The sequence below is a fragment of the Prosopis cineraria genome, unplaced genomic scaffold, assembly GCF_029017545.1.
Source record: "Prosopis cineraria cultivar Desert tree isolate PC_DT_omini unplaced genomic scaffold, ASM2901754v1 PC8, whole genome shotgun sequence".
In the NCBI taxonomy this organism is placed as follows: Eukaryota; Viridiplantae; Streptophyta; class Magnoliopsida; order Fabales; family Fabaceae; genus Prosopis; species Prosopis cineraria.
The window spans coordinates 29,057,903-29,071,692 of record NW_026555339.1 but is presented as its reverse complement, the minus strand read 5'-3'; the positions used below and the strand labels follow the sequence as shown (position 1 = coordinate 29,071,692).

The window sequence follows — 13,790 nt, the reverse complement described above, 5'->3', positions numbered from 1 at the left end:
ATTACCATAAGGGGAAATTGCTAAAAAAAAATAAGTGGGTGGTTAGAAATACCAAGATACACAAAGGATATATGAATATCTGGCAATTAAAGGGGATGGCTTATCATTAGTCATTCTAATAAAATAATAAAAAATGTTCTACTTTCTAACTAGAATTGTTATATTTGGATTCATTAGAATAATAACGATAATTTATTAGAATTCAGAATTTCATTTTTTAATGAAATTCTATTATTTCTATTTTATTACAAATATCAACAATATCTCTATTCTCTATTTAAATATGAATATTACCGCTCAAGTTTTATGAAAAAGAAAAGAGCCCCTCATCAGATTTTGTTGGCTCATTGCATTTGTAAGTTTTCAATTGAAAGTTAAGAAACAAAAAAAAAAAAAAGAATGAAAGAGAAATAATGGATTTAGAAGGGATAGAAAAGTTTTCTCTGTGTCAAGAATCTTGGCTTCACCACTACTCCCAACCTAAGATCCAGGCTCCACCAATGACTGTATCAGAAGAAAGAATGAACTAAAAACATTAAAAAAATAATAAAATCCTAGGGGAAGCCATCGTTTGTATGTTCATTAAAAAAAAATGAAACTATCAGTAATAATTATCTCATTAAAAAATTTTCTGTTAAGAAAAGTGGAACTTTCAAATTAAAATAGCCATTATATTCTTGCCTTTAACTCTCCTATTAGGTCTGATATGAGTGTCATCTAGTAAGAAATTTTCAAGAACATGGTGGAGAACAGCCTGGGCAGAACAAAATTCGAATCAGAAGTATTATTACCTTTAACTCCAATTAGATTTGATACAAATACATAAAAAGGCACAACAACATAGTTTCGTAAACATTGAAAGAATAATTAAGAAAGCATGTCACGTTGGGAAGGAACAGCCCCTTCACTTCTAAAGCCACTCCTTTTTAATATTTTAATTCTAGTAATTTTTTTTTTTTCGAGCTGAAGGAAGAAAAACTAATTAGGTGGACAGTAAAGATGACCTGCAAGGTAAGATAAGAACATTTTATGGTTAAAATATTTATCTTTTAAATCTTAACAATGATTATTTGAAAATTAAAATAATTTGTGATGTGCATGCTTCATAGTCTTGAATTATAAATTTTCCTTAAATGCGAGTTAACAAATTTGTTTATTAAACGTGTAAAACATTTGATTCAATATTGGTTATCATAACATAATTAAAAAACTTCCCTTGATTTTTAACTAATAATCACATTGAACTTTAAAACCTAATGACCCTAACTTTCTAGATTGTGTGGATAATCTCATGATATCACTTATTCGGTTACTTCGTTGATGTGGCGCGATCATGTAATGTTTTCTTTTTTTTTTTTTAATATAAGGTTACAAAAAAAAAGATTAATGTCTACTCATATCTAAAGTCATGAGGGGATGGGGATTGACAAAAATAGTAATATCAAATGTGTAGTTGATATCCAATTAACACTTGTCATCATCAATAAATTGCATTCCCCAAAATAAAAAGTTTCTCATAAATTTGATAAATATCGAGAACTCAAAGTGGTCCCTGCTCTTCCGTGCCAGTACTTACAGATAGCGAAGAACTTTAAGAATATTCCTATTCTTAAAAGACTTCATAACTAGTGGATGTGTAGTATGTGTAGGGTTTCTAGGTGGCACTACAAACACACTTGAGGAGGCTTATAGTTGAGTCGTATATGCAGAGAGATGCCCATAGAGGGACCTTTAAGAAGATTTGTGAGACAAGTGGGGAACTGTCCATCAGCTACAAACCACGAGATTTAAAGAGAACTTGATTGGTTGATGATATAAATCTGCAAGTTCAAAAGGTTCTCAGTTTTAAATTAGATTCATATAATTTATCTTCTTTTAATTAAGTTTTTATTATTTAATTAATTAGATATGTTAATCTTGAAAATTAAAATTCTTGAATTTTTTGTTTTAAAAAAATAAAATAAAACATTTTATATTTTTATTTAAAGATCATATAACTTTAAAATTAATTACATAACTTTTATAACTCAAAATATATATAATTAAATTGTCCCTTAAATAATTTTCGTATATGTACAATTTTCATTAAAATATAAACATTGTATTAAATTACATTTTCTTTTTTGGCGAAAATATTAATTAAAATTTTCTATAAATTTCAAGTGTGTTTTTAAAAAAATTAAAAATTCATTAATAATTATAACTTTAGGAATTAATATTACTAATTGATAAAACTATAAAAGCTTGATTGGAATAAAATAAATTATAGGGACCTCATTTAAAAAAAAAATTGCATAAAATCTGCACTAAGATCAAATTGAGATAATCCAAATCAACTGTTACAACAGCAACACATCTTATCTTCTCAATGCTGCAAAGGAGTAGATAAAAGACCCATGTAAAGCTGTTTTTTTAAAAAATAAAAGTTCTCTCTCTCTTAAAAATTAGTAAATTATTTTTGTAATACTATTTATAAGTCATTTATAACATGTTTTACAAGAAAGAAAAAACTCTAAAAGTCATAACCCTTTCAAAAAATTTAATAAATTTTTAACTTTGTACCCTAATAAATATGCATATTTTAATAAAAATAATTTCTCTCTCTAATATTTAGTAGAAAGTAAAAGGAAATTGGTAATTGAAATTTAATGACATTATCTATAAATAAGACAAAAATTCTTCTCTCTCCCCAACAAGGCAGGAGGAAGTAAATTACTACTAAAATATCCTCAATGACATGATAAAAACAGTATACACAGGAAGAACACACCTAACTAGCTCTTTTTTCCTTCATTTTTTCTTAACTATGCCAAAGAAATATAATGCCAAGGTTTTATTGTCATTTGAGAAAGGAATTCATGGCCTCTGTCATTTTTTGCCTCAAAGCATCCATGGATTCTGTGAGTTGAAAGACTTCTGTAAGATCCATTTCTAACAACATTGCAGAAACATGTCCAGCATGATTATTTTCCAGGTGCTTTATAACAGGAGACTCTTCACCCAAAACCTAACATAAATGAAATAATAGGACAAACTTAGAAGCAAAACCTGTTTGATAAAAGTCTAAGCACCAATACCTTCATGTGAATCCAACAACTATAACATGCAACACCAAACCTCCGTTAATGTTGAAGTGACCAGAACAGTTTGCAATCCTCCCGTAGCGAAATTTGAAGTATAATCTGGTAATTGTCTGATAATCTTATGAATTTCACCGCCAAGGTCACTATCAAACATGATGTCTGCATCATCTATTACCTGCTTAACAAATGTGTACACACAAGTATGATCAATGCAGGGAGCTCTGGGTAGTGTTAACATTTAGTCTTAAATCCAAAAATAGGATGAACACGTGTGTGTTCTCATGAATTCGTCGTTGGAGCACTTGTTGCATACTTGGGCCTTATCCTCTTCAGGAGTGGAACTGCTAAATTTAAGAATCACGGTTGTCTGCGAGTGTGGATAAGTAGACATTAAAGGTTGTTTGATTTCCACCCGCATCAGATGGTTTTAAACTTCAGGTTTTGGTCAATACAAAATATTAGGAGATCTTAGAGATCATTGTCAATTACAACTTCACCTCAAAAACCTAAAATGTTAGGTGTTGTCCAAAATAATATTGGGTTAAAGTGTAAAAACATTCAGAAACTTATTTTAAGAGCTTACAGTATCATCAAGTCAACAATGACCTATGAGTATCCATTAACTTTACAAAAAAAGTCAACCTTCCCCAAAACCATCAACATCAGGCTATTTTAACAAAACGGAGAAGATTGACCTATTTTATAAAGTTAATGGGTACCCATATGTTAACTTAAAGATACCAAAAACTCATAGAAAAAAGTTTCTAGGCATTTTTGCACCTTGATTCAATAATATTCATCATCATTAGAAAGTCCTTTAGGATTAAGTGTGGATAAAACACCATGCTTGACCAATAAACCATTTTAACACAAGTTTAAATAAATTATTCAGTGAAGGCTAGTCATTGTAATACTATAATCTTGAACGGCAACTTAAACATAGATCACTGATACTAACCAAATATCTTATTTCTTCAGGAATAACCGTTCCCTCTTCAATGTATTGAAGAATCTCACTAGGAGATCCGATTACAAGGCCAATTGAAACGTCTGACTGCTCATTATTTAGTGAAGCATCATTCTTTGTAGACTTGAATTCTGCATGACGGATGATATATTTTGCAGCATTAAAGCACTGCAGTGTCCATTACAATAATTTGCAAGGGTGAGTAAAAGTCAATAAAAAATATATATATATCAGGCCAATAATCCAGAGACAATGACAATAGGGAAGATCACCTGTTCAGCATTCTCCTCTGTGGCACAAAGCACAACTGCCCGGGGATGCTTCAAATTTGAATGGGACAACTTTCTATCTTGTCTCAAAAGCTGCACAAGTTAATACATTACAATAGCTTTTTATTCACATTTATCTAATCTTTTGTTTGGGAACAAAAAGAAAAAAATTTGCATCGTCTCAAAAGCTAACACAAGTTAACACATTCCTGTTCCTTTGTCGGAGAAAACTCTGTCCCCCAAAATTCTTCAAATTGTATGGATTCAAAATTGGTTAACAATATTCATAAAGACTTAGTTAATGATAAAGCACAATGGTGTCATTCAGTCCATATAGCTAAACCCACTTAATGGGATAAGGCGTGTTGTTATTGTTATTGTTGACTTGTTGTATGGATTCAAAATTATTGAAGAGGGATGGCTTTGGCATAATTTCAAGGGTTAGTTACAAACATGTTATAACAAACACCCAAATTAAGGAGCGGTTTGGACAAAAACTTCCGCTCCCTTTTCTTCCCCTTCATTTTCCCTCTCCCAAACATAGCCCCAATTGCTATGATTCACATAATTTCCAGTCATTCATGCATTCCTAGCTTCCCAAACCAAACATAAAAATAGCTTTTACCACTAATCTCCTTACCTACCAAATTCATTCCCTCCATTTTCACCTAATGCAGTTCAAAGATTCTATGAATGTCATTGTCATCCCTACCACCGCACAAAATGACATCAGAAATATGAAGGAGAAAATAATGTTTTGCAATTTCTCATGGAATTAACGAGCGAAATTGATCAAAACAAGGAACTCTGGAGATTTAGTTTCCCTTAAAAGCTTCATAAAGTTGAAACCTCAGAACTAATGGAACATAGGAAAGTTCAAGTAGAGCAAATAAAAAAAATGAAAAGAATAATAGTTGTATCGTCTAGGTAATTTTCCATTTGATTTCATATCACTGGGAAAATAGAACTAACATTACGAACCATACCATATAAGATAATTTCTTTTATCAAACAAATTCAAAGAGAGCATATCCCAACACTTAAAGCCAAAGTATTCAACCTTTCACTTCCAAAATCCGATCCAATATGTCACCAATTTAAAGAAAGATTCCTTAAACAAGTTAAAATATAAGAAATAACAGAGATTACCTGAATAAGAGGTAACAAGTAGGCCAAAGTCCTGTCATGACCAGATAGTGAACTCATCAACACGCTCTTTCCTTCCAAAACAGCAGGAATTCCCGCACATTGAATCTCAGAAGGAACAAGCACGCCTAGTTTCTCCAAAACCTCAATAAGCTTCTCACACAAACCCAACTTCTTAAAATTGGTCACTACCTCAGTGCGTTCATCCTCGTCTTTCAAATTCTTTTCCATTATCTTCTCTGAAGTTGTAGAAGAGCCTTTGAGTTTTCGAAGTCTAAATTTTTCCAGAAGCAACAAATCCCTTTGAGACTTGGGTGATCTTTTGTCGTCCTCGCCATTTAGGGTTGAGGAGAAAGAGGAACTGAAGGGAATAACAAGCCCAGGAAAAGAACGAGTAGAAGAAGATGGTGACTTTGTAATGAGATCGCGCAGAGAAATATAGAGGCGAAGAAGTTCTCTGCTCCTTCTCATGGCGTCTGGAAAATGCCGAAATGATCGGCGAGGGGAAATGGAGCACGGCAAAATATTAGTACGATTTTATTTTTATTTTCGAAAAACTCTTTCCGAGCCATTTGCGTGAGACCGCCTAATTCTTGAAAGGAAATTTTAATACAAGCTCTCGTTATTAAAACAATAAAAATATAATGGCTCGTTCGATGGGTTGGAATTGAGGTTAGAGAAATGAAAGTGAAAGTAAAAGTTAGAAAAATGCATGTTTGATACACATGAATTTAGTTCTAGATGAAACTCACTCTCACTAAAATTGATGAAATTCAGTTTCATCACTCCTCCCATGAAGCTCGGTTCCATCAAACTTACTTTCACTATTGCCCTTCAAACTCTAGCCTTCTCTTGTCTTCCTTACGATGACCCGCCTCCTTTCTTGATGGCTCCCATCGGCACCACAACGGAGCTTCACGGCAAAGGTTGAAGCCGGCGGCAAAGCGAGCGAGACGGTGGGCTATGGCCATGCTTAGCCACGAACTAAAACGTCTGTCGCCACCATCGTCTCCTCCGCCTTTCCATGGCATCCCTTAACTCCGCCGGCACCTCCATTATCTCCTTCCTGAGTTTGATCAGTGTGACGATTTCTATCTTCAATGTCCTCTCCAATCTCCAGATCAAACATTAATAAATTTACTCTTTGATTTCTGCTTCGCTATATCTCCAGATTTACGCTTTGATTGTTGGCTCCTTTTGTTCGATTTGTTCAGTTACAGCCATGGATGAACTTTGTTGTCTTCCTCCAATTCTTTTTTTCCCCCGATATGTAATCTGTTGGTGTGGGTGGCTAAAGGTTTGGCTTTAATATTATTTTTTGATTTTCTTTGATAGTTTGATTCAGAGATTTGTTCAGCTGGAGCCATGGATGAACTTTGTTGTCTTCCTTTGATTCCTTTTTTTTTCCCGATATGAATCTGTTGGTGTGGGTGGCTAAAGGTTTGGCTTTAACATTATTCTTGGATTTTCTTTGATAGTTTGATTCAGAGATTGGATCAAATTGTGGTGTTATGAATGGATCTTCAAGAATTTGGGTGTGGGTGGTTTGAGATCTGAGGGTGATGGCTATTGTGGCTAGGGGTTTGATTATTTTTTTTTTAATTTTGTAGGTATTTTAGTCTTTTTAAAATATAAATGTAATATTAGATAAAATTTTTTTAAAAAATTAATTTTTTAGTCCTCCATCTTTTAATTCACTTGTAACTCAGTTCCTCAATTATAACTCACTGTAACTCAGTCCCTCAACTATAACTCACCTATAATTCAATCCCTCAACTTTTGAATTACTTACAAATTAATCCCTGAACTTTTGTTAATTTTTTTCATGTTAGCTTATATCTCACATCAATAAGCAAGAGGAGGGTACTTTTAAGATAATATATAAGTATTTTTTATTCCCTCTTATTTGATAAGAAATTTAAAAAAAATTAAAAAATAAGGATTGAATTATAAGTGAATCAAAAGTTGAGAGACTGAGTCGCAGCAAGTCATAGTTGAAGGACTGAGTTATAAGTGAGTTAAAAGTTGAAGGATTAAAAGATTAATTTTCTCAAATTTTTATGGAAAAATGACAATCAAGTCTCAAAAGACCAATTTTATACCAGTTAAGTCCCAAGTAATTCTAAAAGGCCAATGAAGTCCCCAAGTCCTTAAGTGGTATTTTGATATAATGGAAAAAGATGAAAATACCCTTATATGGCCAGTGAATTTGAGCTTGGTTGTTCTTTTCTCTGCCCTAGAGATCTCTTGCAATTGAATAGAGAAGAGCTGTCCATTCTTTCCCTGCCCTACCATTAGCAACATACACCGATGATCGTTCTCTTTTCTGCCCTAAGCGATCACTTGCAACCAAGTAGAGGAAAGTTGTTGATCTCTTCTTTGCCATAACCGCTAGCGACAAACACCAACGATCAAGTGAAATAGGGAAGCTATTCATCTCTTCTTTGTCTTCTCTCTGCTATAAGTCTATATGTTCGGCCGGACATTACGAGCTGGTGCTTCTCATCTTTATTATTTAGGGCAAAGATTTTGCATCTACCATTTTGTGTGCTATTCCTCCCAATTATCTTTCCTTTTTTAATCGATTCTACCCGCATAATTTCTAATGCATTTGCTTTGTTGTCTTTATCGATTCTACTCGCATAATTTTTATATGGCTGTCACCATTATATGGCTATCACTATATAACATTATATACCTAAGATGCGGGGTAGGTCCTGATAAGAACTATATAAAGTTTTCAATATAAAAACTAAATTTTTGTTTCCATTTGTTAATATATCATTATACTCTGTTTTCATAATCACCAACTGTCATTGTTGATACCATCTTTGCTTTCATCGCCATTTTTTTTGTCTACCACTGTTGTTGCAGCCACAAACACCATACTTACAAGTAAACCACTATCACGGCTGCCGCCACCACCACTATCACCTCTCCCTTGCATTTTGCTAATGTTACCTCAAACCTTTATTAACATCACCAGTATTTTTGCCAACAGTTGAATTTTGTGCTGACTAGACTTGTGCTCTTCATCTCCACTTGTTATGCAATTTGATGTGTTTTACATTGATATGCTAAACACATGACAGTATGTAGATTTGTACAATGAATAGCATACGTAATACTATTCTTTGCTGCTTACTTATGCTATTAGGTCTTGTTTTTTATTATTTAGTTAGGCTATTACAAAGTGATGTGATACCCTATAGTTGTTAAGTGTTGCTTTTGAATTAGTTTATGAATCTCCATGGTGGCTCATGGCTCCGATTTCCAAGTAATTGCCTTGGATTTTGCAATACAATGGATCATATTGGGATGAGCTGAAGTACATAAGACAAGCAGTCGGGTTCTTGGTAAGTGTATCTTGTATTTCCTATATGAATAATTTCAAGAGAGCTGTAGAATATAAAAAACATCAAGGAGATGAAAGTAATTAGGCACATATTTATACCATGTTAGATTTCAAAATTGAAGTCATCATAGGTCCTGGTGCTACTGAATGTTATCTTTTGCCCATTCCATTGCCAAGTTCTTTGTGACTTCGTTTATAGCCCCAGAATGAAACTATGTAGATTAGTTACCTTTGCTTTTAATTTTTAATACATAAGGTATGAGTTTGAAGCATAACATGATGTAGATAGCACATTAATTTAAGACATATAGTGTTTGAAGCTAGCTTGAAGTATTGTATCATACCTAACATAAATGATTAGATACACTGATTTATTTTTTGAAATATGGATATTTCTCAGCTTTCTGTGTCAATTTTCTCAAGCTTACCTTGATTCTCACACGACGAGGTCTGCCAGCTGGTCGAGATGTTCTAGGAGGCAGCAAAAAGGCTTGGTTCATGAGCTTAGACACTGTCAACGCATTTGGCTTTGGCATGTCATAGGTCTCAACAAGATGTATAGTGCCATTATATATTTTCTCCTTCTACTTTGTTGCATTTAGCTCAGGCATTAGTGTTGGGATACTTTGTATTGCACATAGTAGAACTTCAAGATCTTGTGTAGCATGTGAATTCCCAATTGAACATCCTGCTCTGCATGTCCATTCAAATCATGTTTATTCCTACTATTCATATTCATATTAGCATAATATTAATCATGCAACTATTAAAAAAACTTACCCATCAACTGAATCTCTTGTTGCTTCTATACTTTGCTGTATCTTCCTAATGATGTACATATGAGTAAAATTATCATTCAATTTCATTAATTGATTTATCCCTTCATCATCTGTAAGGTCTAAAAGAGCATTACAATCAAACTTTATTATGTACTTCAACTCTATTCCATTTAAATCACAATTCAAACATGATGAAATCAACCTAACAAGTCCTTCAAGAGACATTCCTTCTCTAATCATTCTTCCATTATAACTCCCCCCATCATATTGCATTTTCCCATGCATATTTTTTACAATATTGATAGAACACATTTGTTACCCACTTTTATTTGTCAATTAGGACCATTTTATTAATTATTTATCACCTTCAAGTGCACACATTGCATTAGATTTGGAACTTTGCCTAAGTTTCTAAGATCAGTGCACTAGGGGCATTTTGGTCCAAAAAATGAACTTTTGAGAAAATGTACAAGAAAAATTGACAAAGTGCATTTTATGTCCAGTTGATGAATGGTGAAATTATATTTTTAAAATTCATTTTAGTTTGGGAGTAATTAAATAAAAAAGTCAACACTTTCTTAAGTGTCTTAGTTTGTCCTAGTTTTTGGTTTGCCTTTGTGTGAAAATTTTTATATAATTTTGTGCAGCCTGAAACTTGGTTAATTTAATAAATTCTCCCTTCTAAATATGAATTTAATTCTGGACATGAATTAGATTTTATTATATCATATGCTATTTAATTGAATTATGTGATTTATGTGACATAGGTGGCATATGACTTGTGCATCAATTGGGCAATTGAGGTCAACACTCCTTGAGGTCAATGGCTGATGGTTTGCACGTGAATTATGATTATTTTGAGAGGTTAAATCAGCTAAAATGATGTGGATGACACATGGGAAATTAGGCACACATTGGAATCATCTACAAACCAATAGGAAGTTGCCACCTTGCAAGTGTGACAAGGCTCCCATTTACATTTTAATTTCTTTTTCCTTATTTTAATTAAGCTTCAGCTGATGGGAGACACCAAGGAGCACGCCATTTTAAGCTTCAAATGGGATCCAACACATATCTCATTCATCTTCCACATTCTCTCTCTCTTGTTCATAGTGTTCTTCATTTTCTCTCTTTTGTTCTTCATTTTCCAGCACCCTAACCTCCATTTTCAGCCACCAAACCTCCACAAAACTCATACCATTCTTCTCCTCTCTTCATTTTCGTTCCATCCCTTCCATTTTCACAAGGATTGAAGCTCATTTTCATCATTCAAGAGCTATGGAGTTTGGCCTTCACAAGCAATCACTAGGGTTCTTGAAGATGAAGATTGGCTAAGATTCTTTGTGGAATCCTAGAGAGATGAAGATGGAGGATGAGTCTTGAGCTTCAAATTGGCTAAGTTCTTTTGTTTCCTATCCTCTTCTCTTTTTACTAGATGGTTAGATTCCTTAATCTAGGGTTTAATCATCTTAGCTTATAAATTCTAATTTGAATTTGATGTTGATGTAAAGAGAGAAGATTGTTTCATTTAATTTCTTCCTTGGACAGCCATGACTGAATTTTGCCACTCTTTGTTTGGCACATAATCTTGTGTTTTTCAATTAGTGAATTTCTTGTGTTAATATTGCATAATCTTGTGGTGTTAATGCTTGTGTTGTTGAGTAGCTTGACATAATCTTGTGGTTGCTCAATTTATGTGTTTGACCATGGCTGTTGAGAGAGGATTTTGAATGAATCACTTGGCTAATGTCTTCACCAATTGGTTAATTGAACTAGGGACTTTAATCTAAGACCTAGGGAGGTTAGTTAATTAGGTTAATTGGCTTTGGATAATTTTCTTAAGTCATGACAGCTTTAGTCAAGAGGAAAGGGAAGCTAAACTTAGCCTAATCATGAGAAGATAATGAATCCAAAATCAACTAATCTCTAGGGTTCCATTATTGCGAAAAGGGAAGTTCATTTCACTCACTTTCACTAGCATTTTAATTACTCACACATTAGGTAATTAGTTTAGATAATTAGCTAGGTAACTAAATTCCTACAAACTTTGGTTGATTTATTTCACTAGATAACTTTCAATTAGACTTAAAACCATTCCTTGGGAGATGAGGGTTGGCCCTATATTGCATTAGGGTTAGCTTTAGTGTAATTTTGAGGAGCGACTAATTTCCTATCAAATATCCCCACCAAAATGAAAATAATAAAAAATTTCTTTTAAATAACTTTTTTTAATCATACCCAATAATATCAACCTACAATAAACAAAATAAAATGTAATAATATATCACTTAAAAACAAGTTACTTTTGACATAAGTGATTTTTGCATCAGTGAGACAATGACAACATTTCATCTTAAAATATGGACACTCGATGATAAATTCTTATACTTTTAGTTGCAAAATGTCAAATCTTCATGCCAAATCTTTAGAGACGTGAAATAAAAAAAAATCTTTCATGTTTAGTTGCAAAAAAGCATTCCATCTTCTTCCTTACGAGAGTTATTTTGCAAGAAATCAGACCTTAATGGAGTCAACTTTTTTGTTCAAATGCAGGGATTTGCAAAAAAAAAATGTCTAAAAGCACCAGCCAAACAAACTCAACAGAGAATAAAGCTTTCTTGAATCAATAATTAAGACAACTCCACCTCTTCCAAGCACAACTCTATTTTAGAAATGAATATTCTTCAACATGCAACTCCAACACTTACATGTAGCTCTCATTAATGGCAGGAAAGAGAAAAATCGAGAGGGAAATGCTGGAGCTGATGAGTGTACATGTTATATTTAATCATAGGGATATTTTCATCATTTCTATCAAAACTCTGATTTTGTGAAAAACAGCATGGGACTTTATTGGCTGTTTAGAATTACTTGAGACTTAACTAGTATAAAATTAATTTTTTGGGACTTGATTGTTATTTTCTCAATTTTTATCTCATTTCCACCTCCACTTTCATTACATATCAAATATATTTTAAATATTATTTTCACTTCCATTTCAATTTTCATTTTTATTTCTATTTTTACTTTCATTTTTACTAAAAATATTTCTTTATACCAAACGGGACATAAATGATTATGAGTAGAGAAATGAAGAAGGTAAAAAAAAAGGAGGGGGGCGATTCTCATTCACTTTAAGTTTAAAATTTAAAATTACTTGATATATATTCTATGTTTATAGCCCGTGAGTCCTTAAATTTTACTATAAAAGTTATGTATATAAAAAAATAAATCTACATAATTATAAAATATAATATATATATATATATATATAAGGATAAATCAGCCTATTCACTGAAAAAATATTGTTATAAAAAAATATGAACCAATTTTTTTAAAATGTGAGAGTGCGACTAATTTATATTGATATATAAAGGATTTATCATTAACATATAAGAAATTTATCATTGACATATAAAGGGTTTATTTTTAAAATTTAAAAATTTACAAGAAATTTTTATTGATATATAATAATATATGTTGATAAATATAATAAATCGATCATAATATAAAATATAATAAATATTGAATTGGTTACTTAATTTGATTATATAGCATGGGCTATGTGTACAAAAATCTTATATATTAATTATGGAAAACCCTCAAGAGGCATTCACATGGCATGTTCTCTAATTTTAATAGGAGAATGTCAAAGAACAACTCTTAAAAGGATAGAGATACATATAATTATATTACAATATTTATAACACCTCCTCTTGAATATTCATAAACAAATGCTGTGCCTCTTAAAATCTTGCTATAAAAAAAAACACAATGAGATAAAATCTAGTAAAGAAAAAAAATACAATATATAATGAAACTGTTTCATTAAAAACCTTACCAAAAAAGCACAGTAGGACAAAATCTTGATTAAAGAAAAAAGAGAACAACATGCACTTCACTCCCTTGATAATGATATCAACTTAACTCCCGTTGATAATAACATCACTTCTTGTTATTGTATCTCAATAATAGAGAATATTAATTTCTCATATGTGATTGTTGTATAATGCATTTTATCTCTCTCTCACACACACTCTTCTACATATTTTCAAGGTATGTTAAATCATTAATATATACTCTATTTATATTACACATTATAGATATCACAAAAGAAAAGTTACTTTGAGAATTATCATCGCATATATTGCATCTACATATTCAATTTGTTCATAACAAGATGATCTCATA

At 32.1% G+C, this 13,790-nt stretch overlaps 1 protein-coding gene across 3 annotated transcripts; it reads right to left on the bottom strand.

The window, feature by feature from the left end:
• Positions 1-2,631: 2,631 nt before the first annotated feature.
• LOC129317566 (DEAD-box ATP-dependent RNA helicase 39-like) lies at positions 2,632-6,013 on the bottom strand. Of its 3 annotated transcripts, none has more exons than XM_054961874.1 (5): positions 5,469-6,004; positions 4,323-4,412; positions 4,042-4,218; positions 3,118-3,258; positions 2,632-3,007 (listed from the first exon to the last, which is right to left on the bottom strand). In XM_054961874.1, the coding sequence occupies exons 1-5, from the start codon at positions 5,934-5,936 to the stop codon at positions 2,840-2,842; spliced, it is 1,044 nt and encodes a 347-aa protein (XP_054817849.1). In that variant the 5' UTR covers positions 5,937-6,004; the 3' UTR covers positions 2,632-2,839. The 3 variants fall into 3 exon arrangements, with proteins under 3 accessions (XP_054817849.1, XP_054817850.1, XP_054817851.1); XM_054961875.1 differs by having other exon boundaries at positions 2,864-3,034; positions 3,078-3,258; positions 5,469-6,010; XM_054961876.1 differs by lacking the exon at positions 2,632-3,007 and having other exon boundaries at positions 3,116-3,450; positions 5,469-6,013.
• Between the last annotated feature and the right edge of the window lie 7,777 nt (positions 6,014-13,790).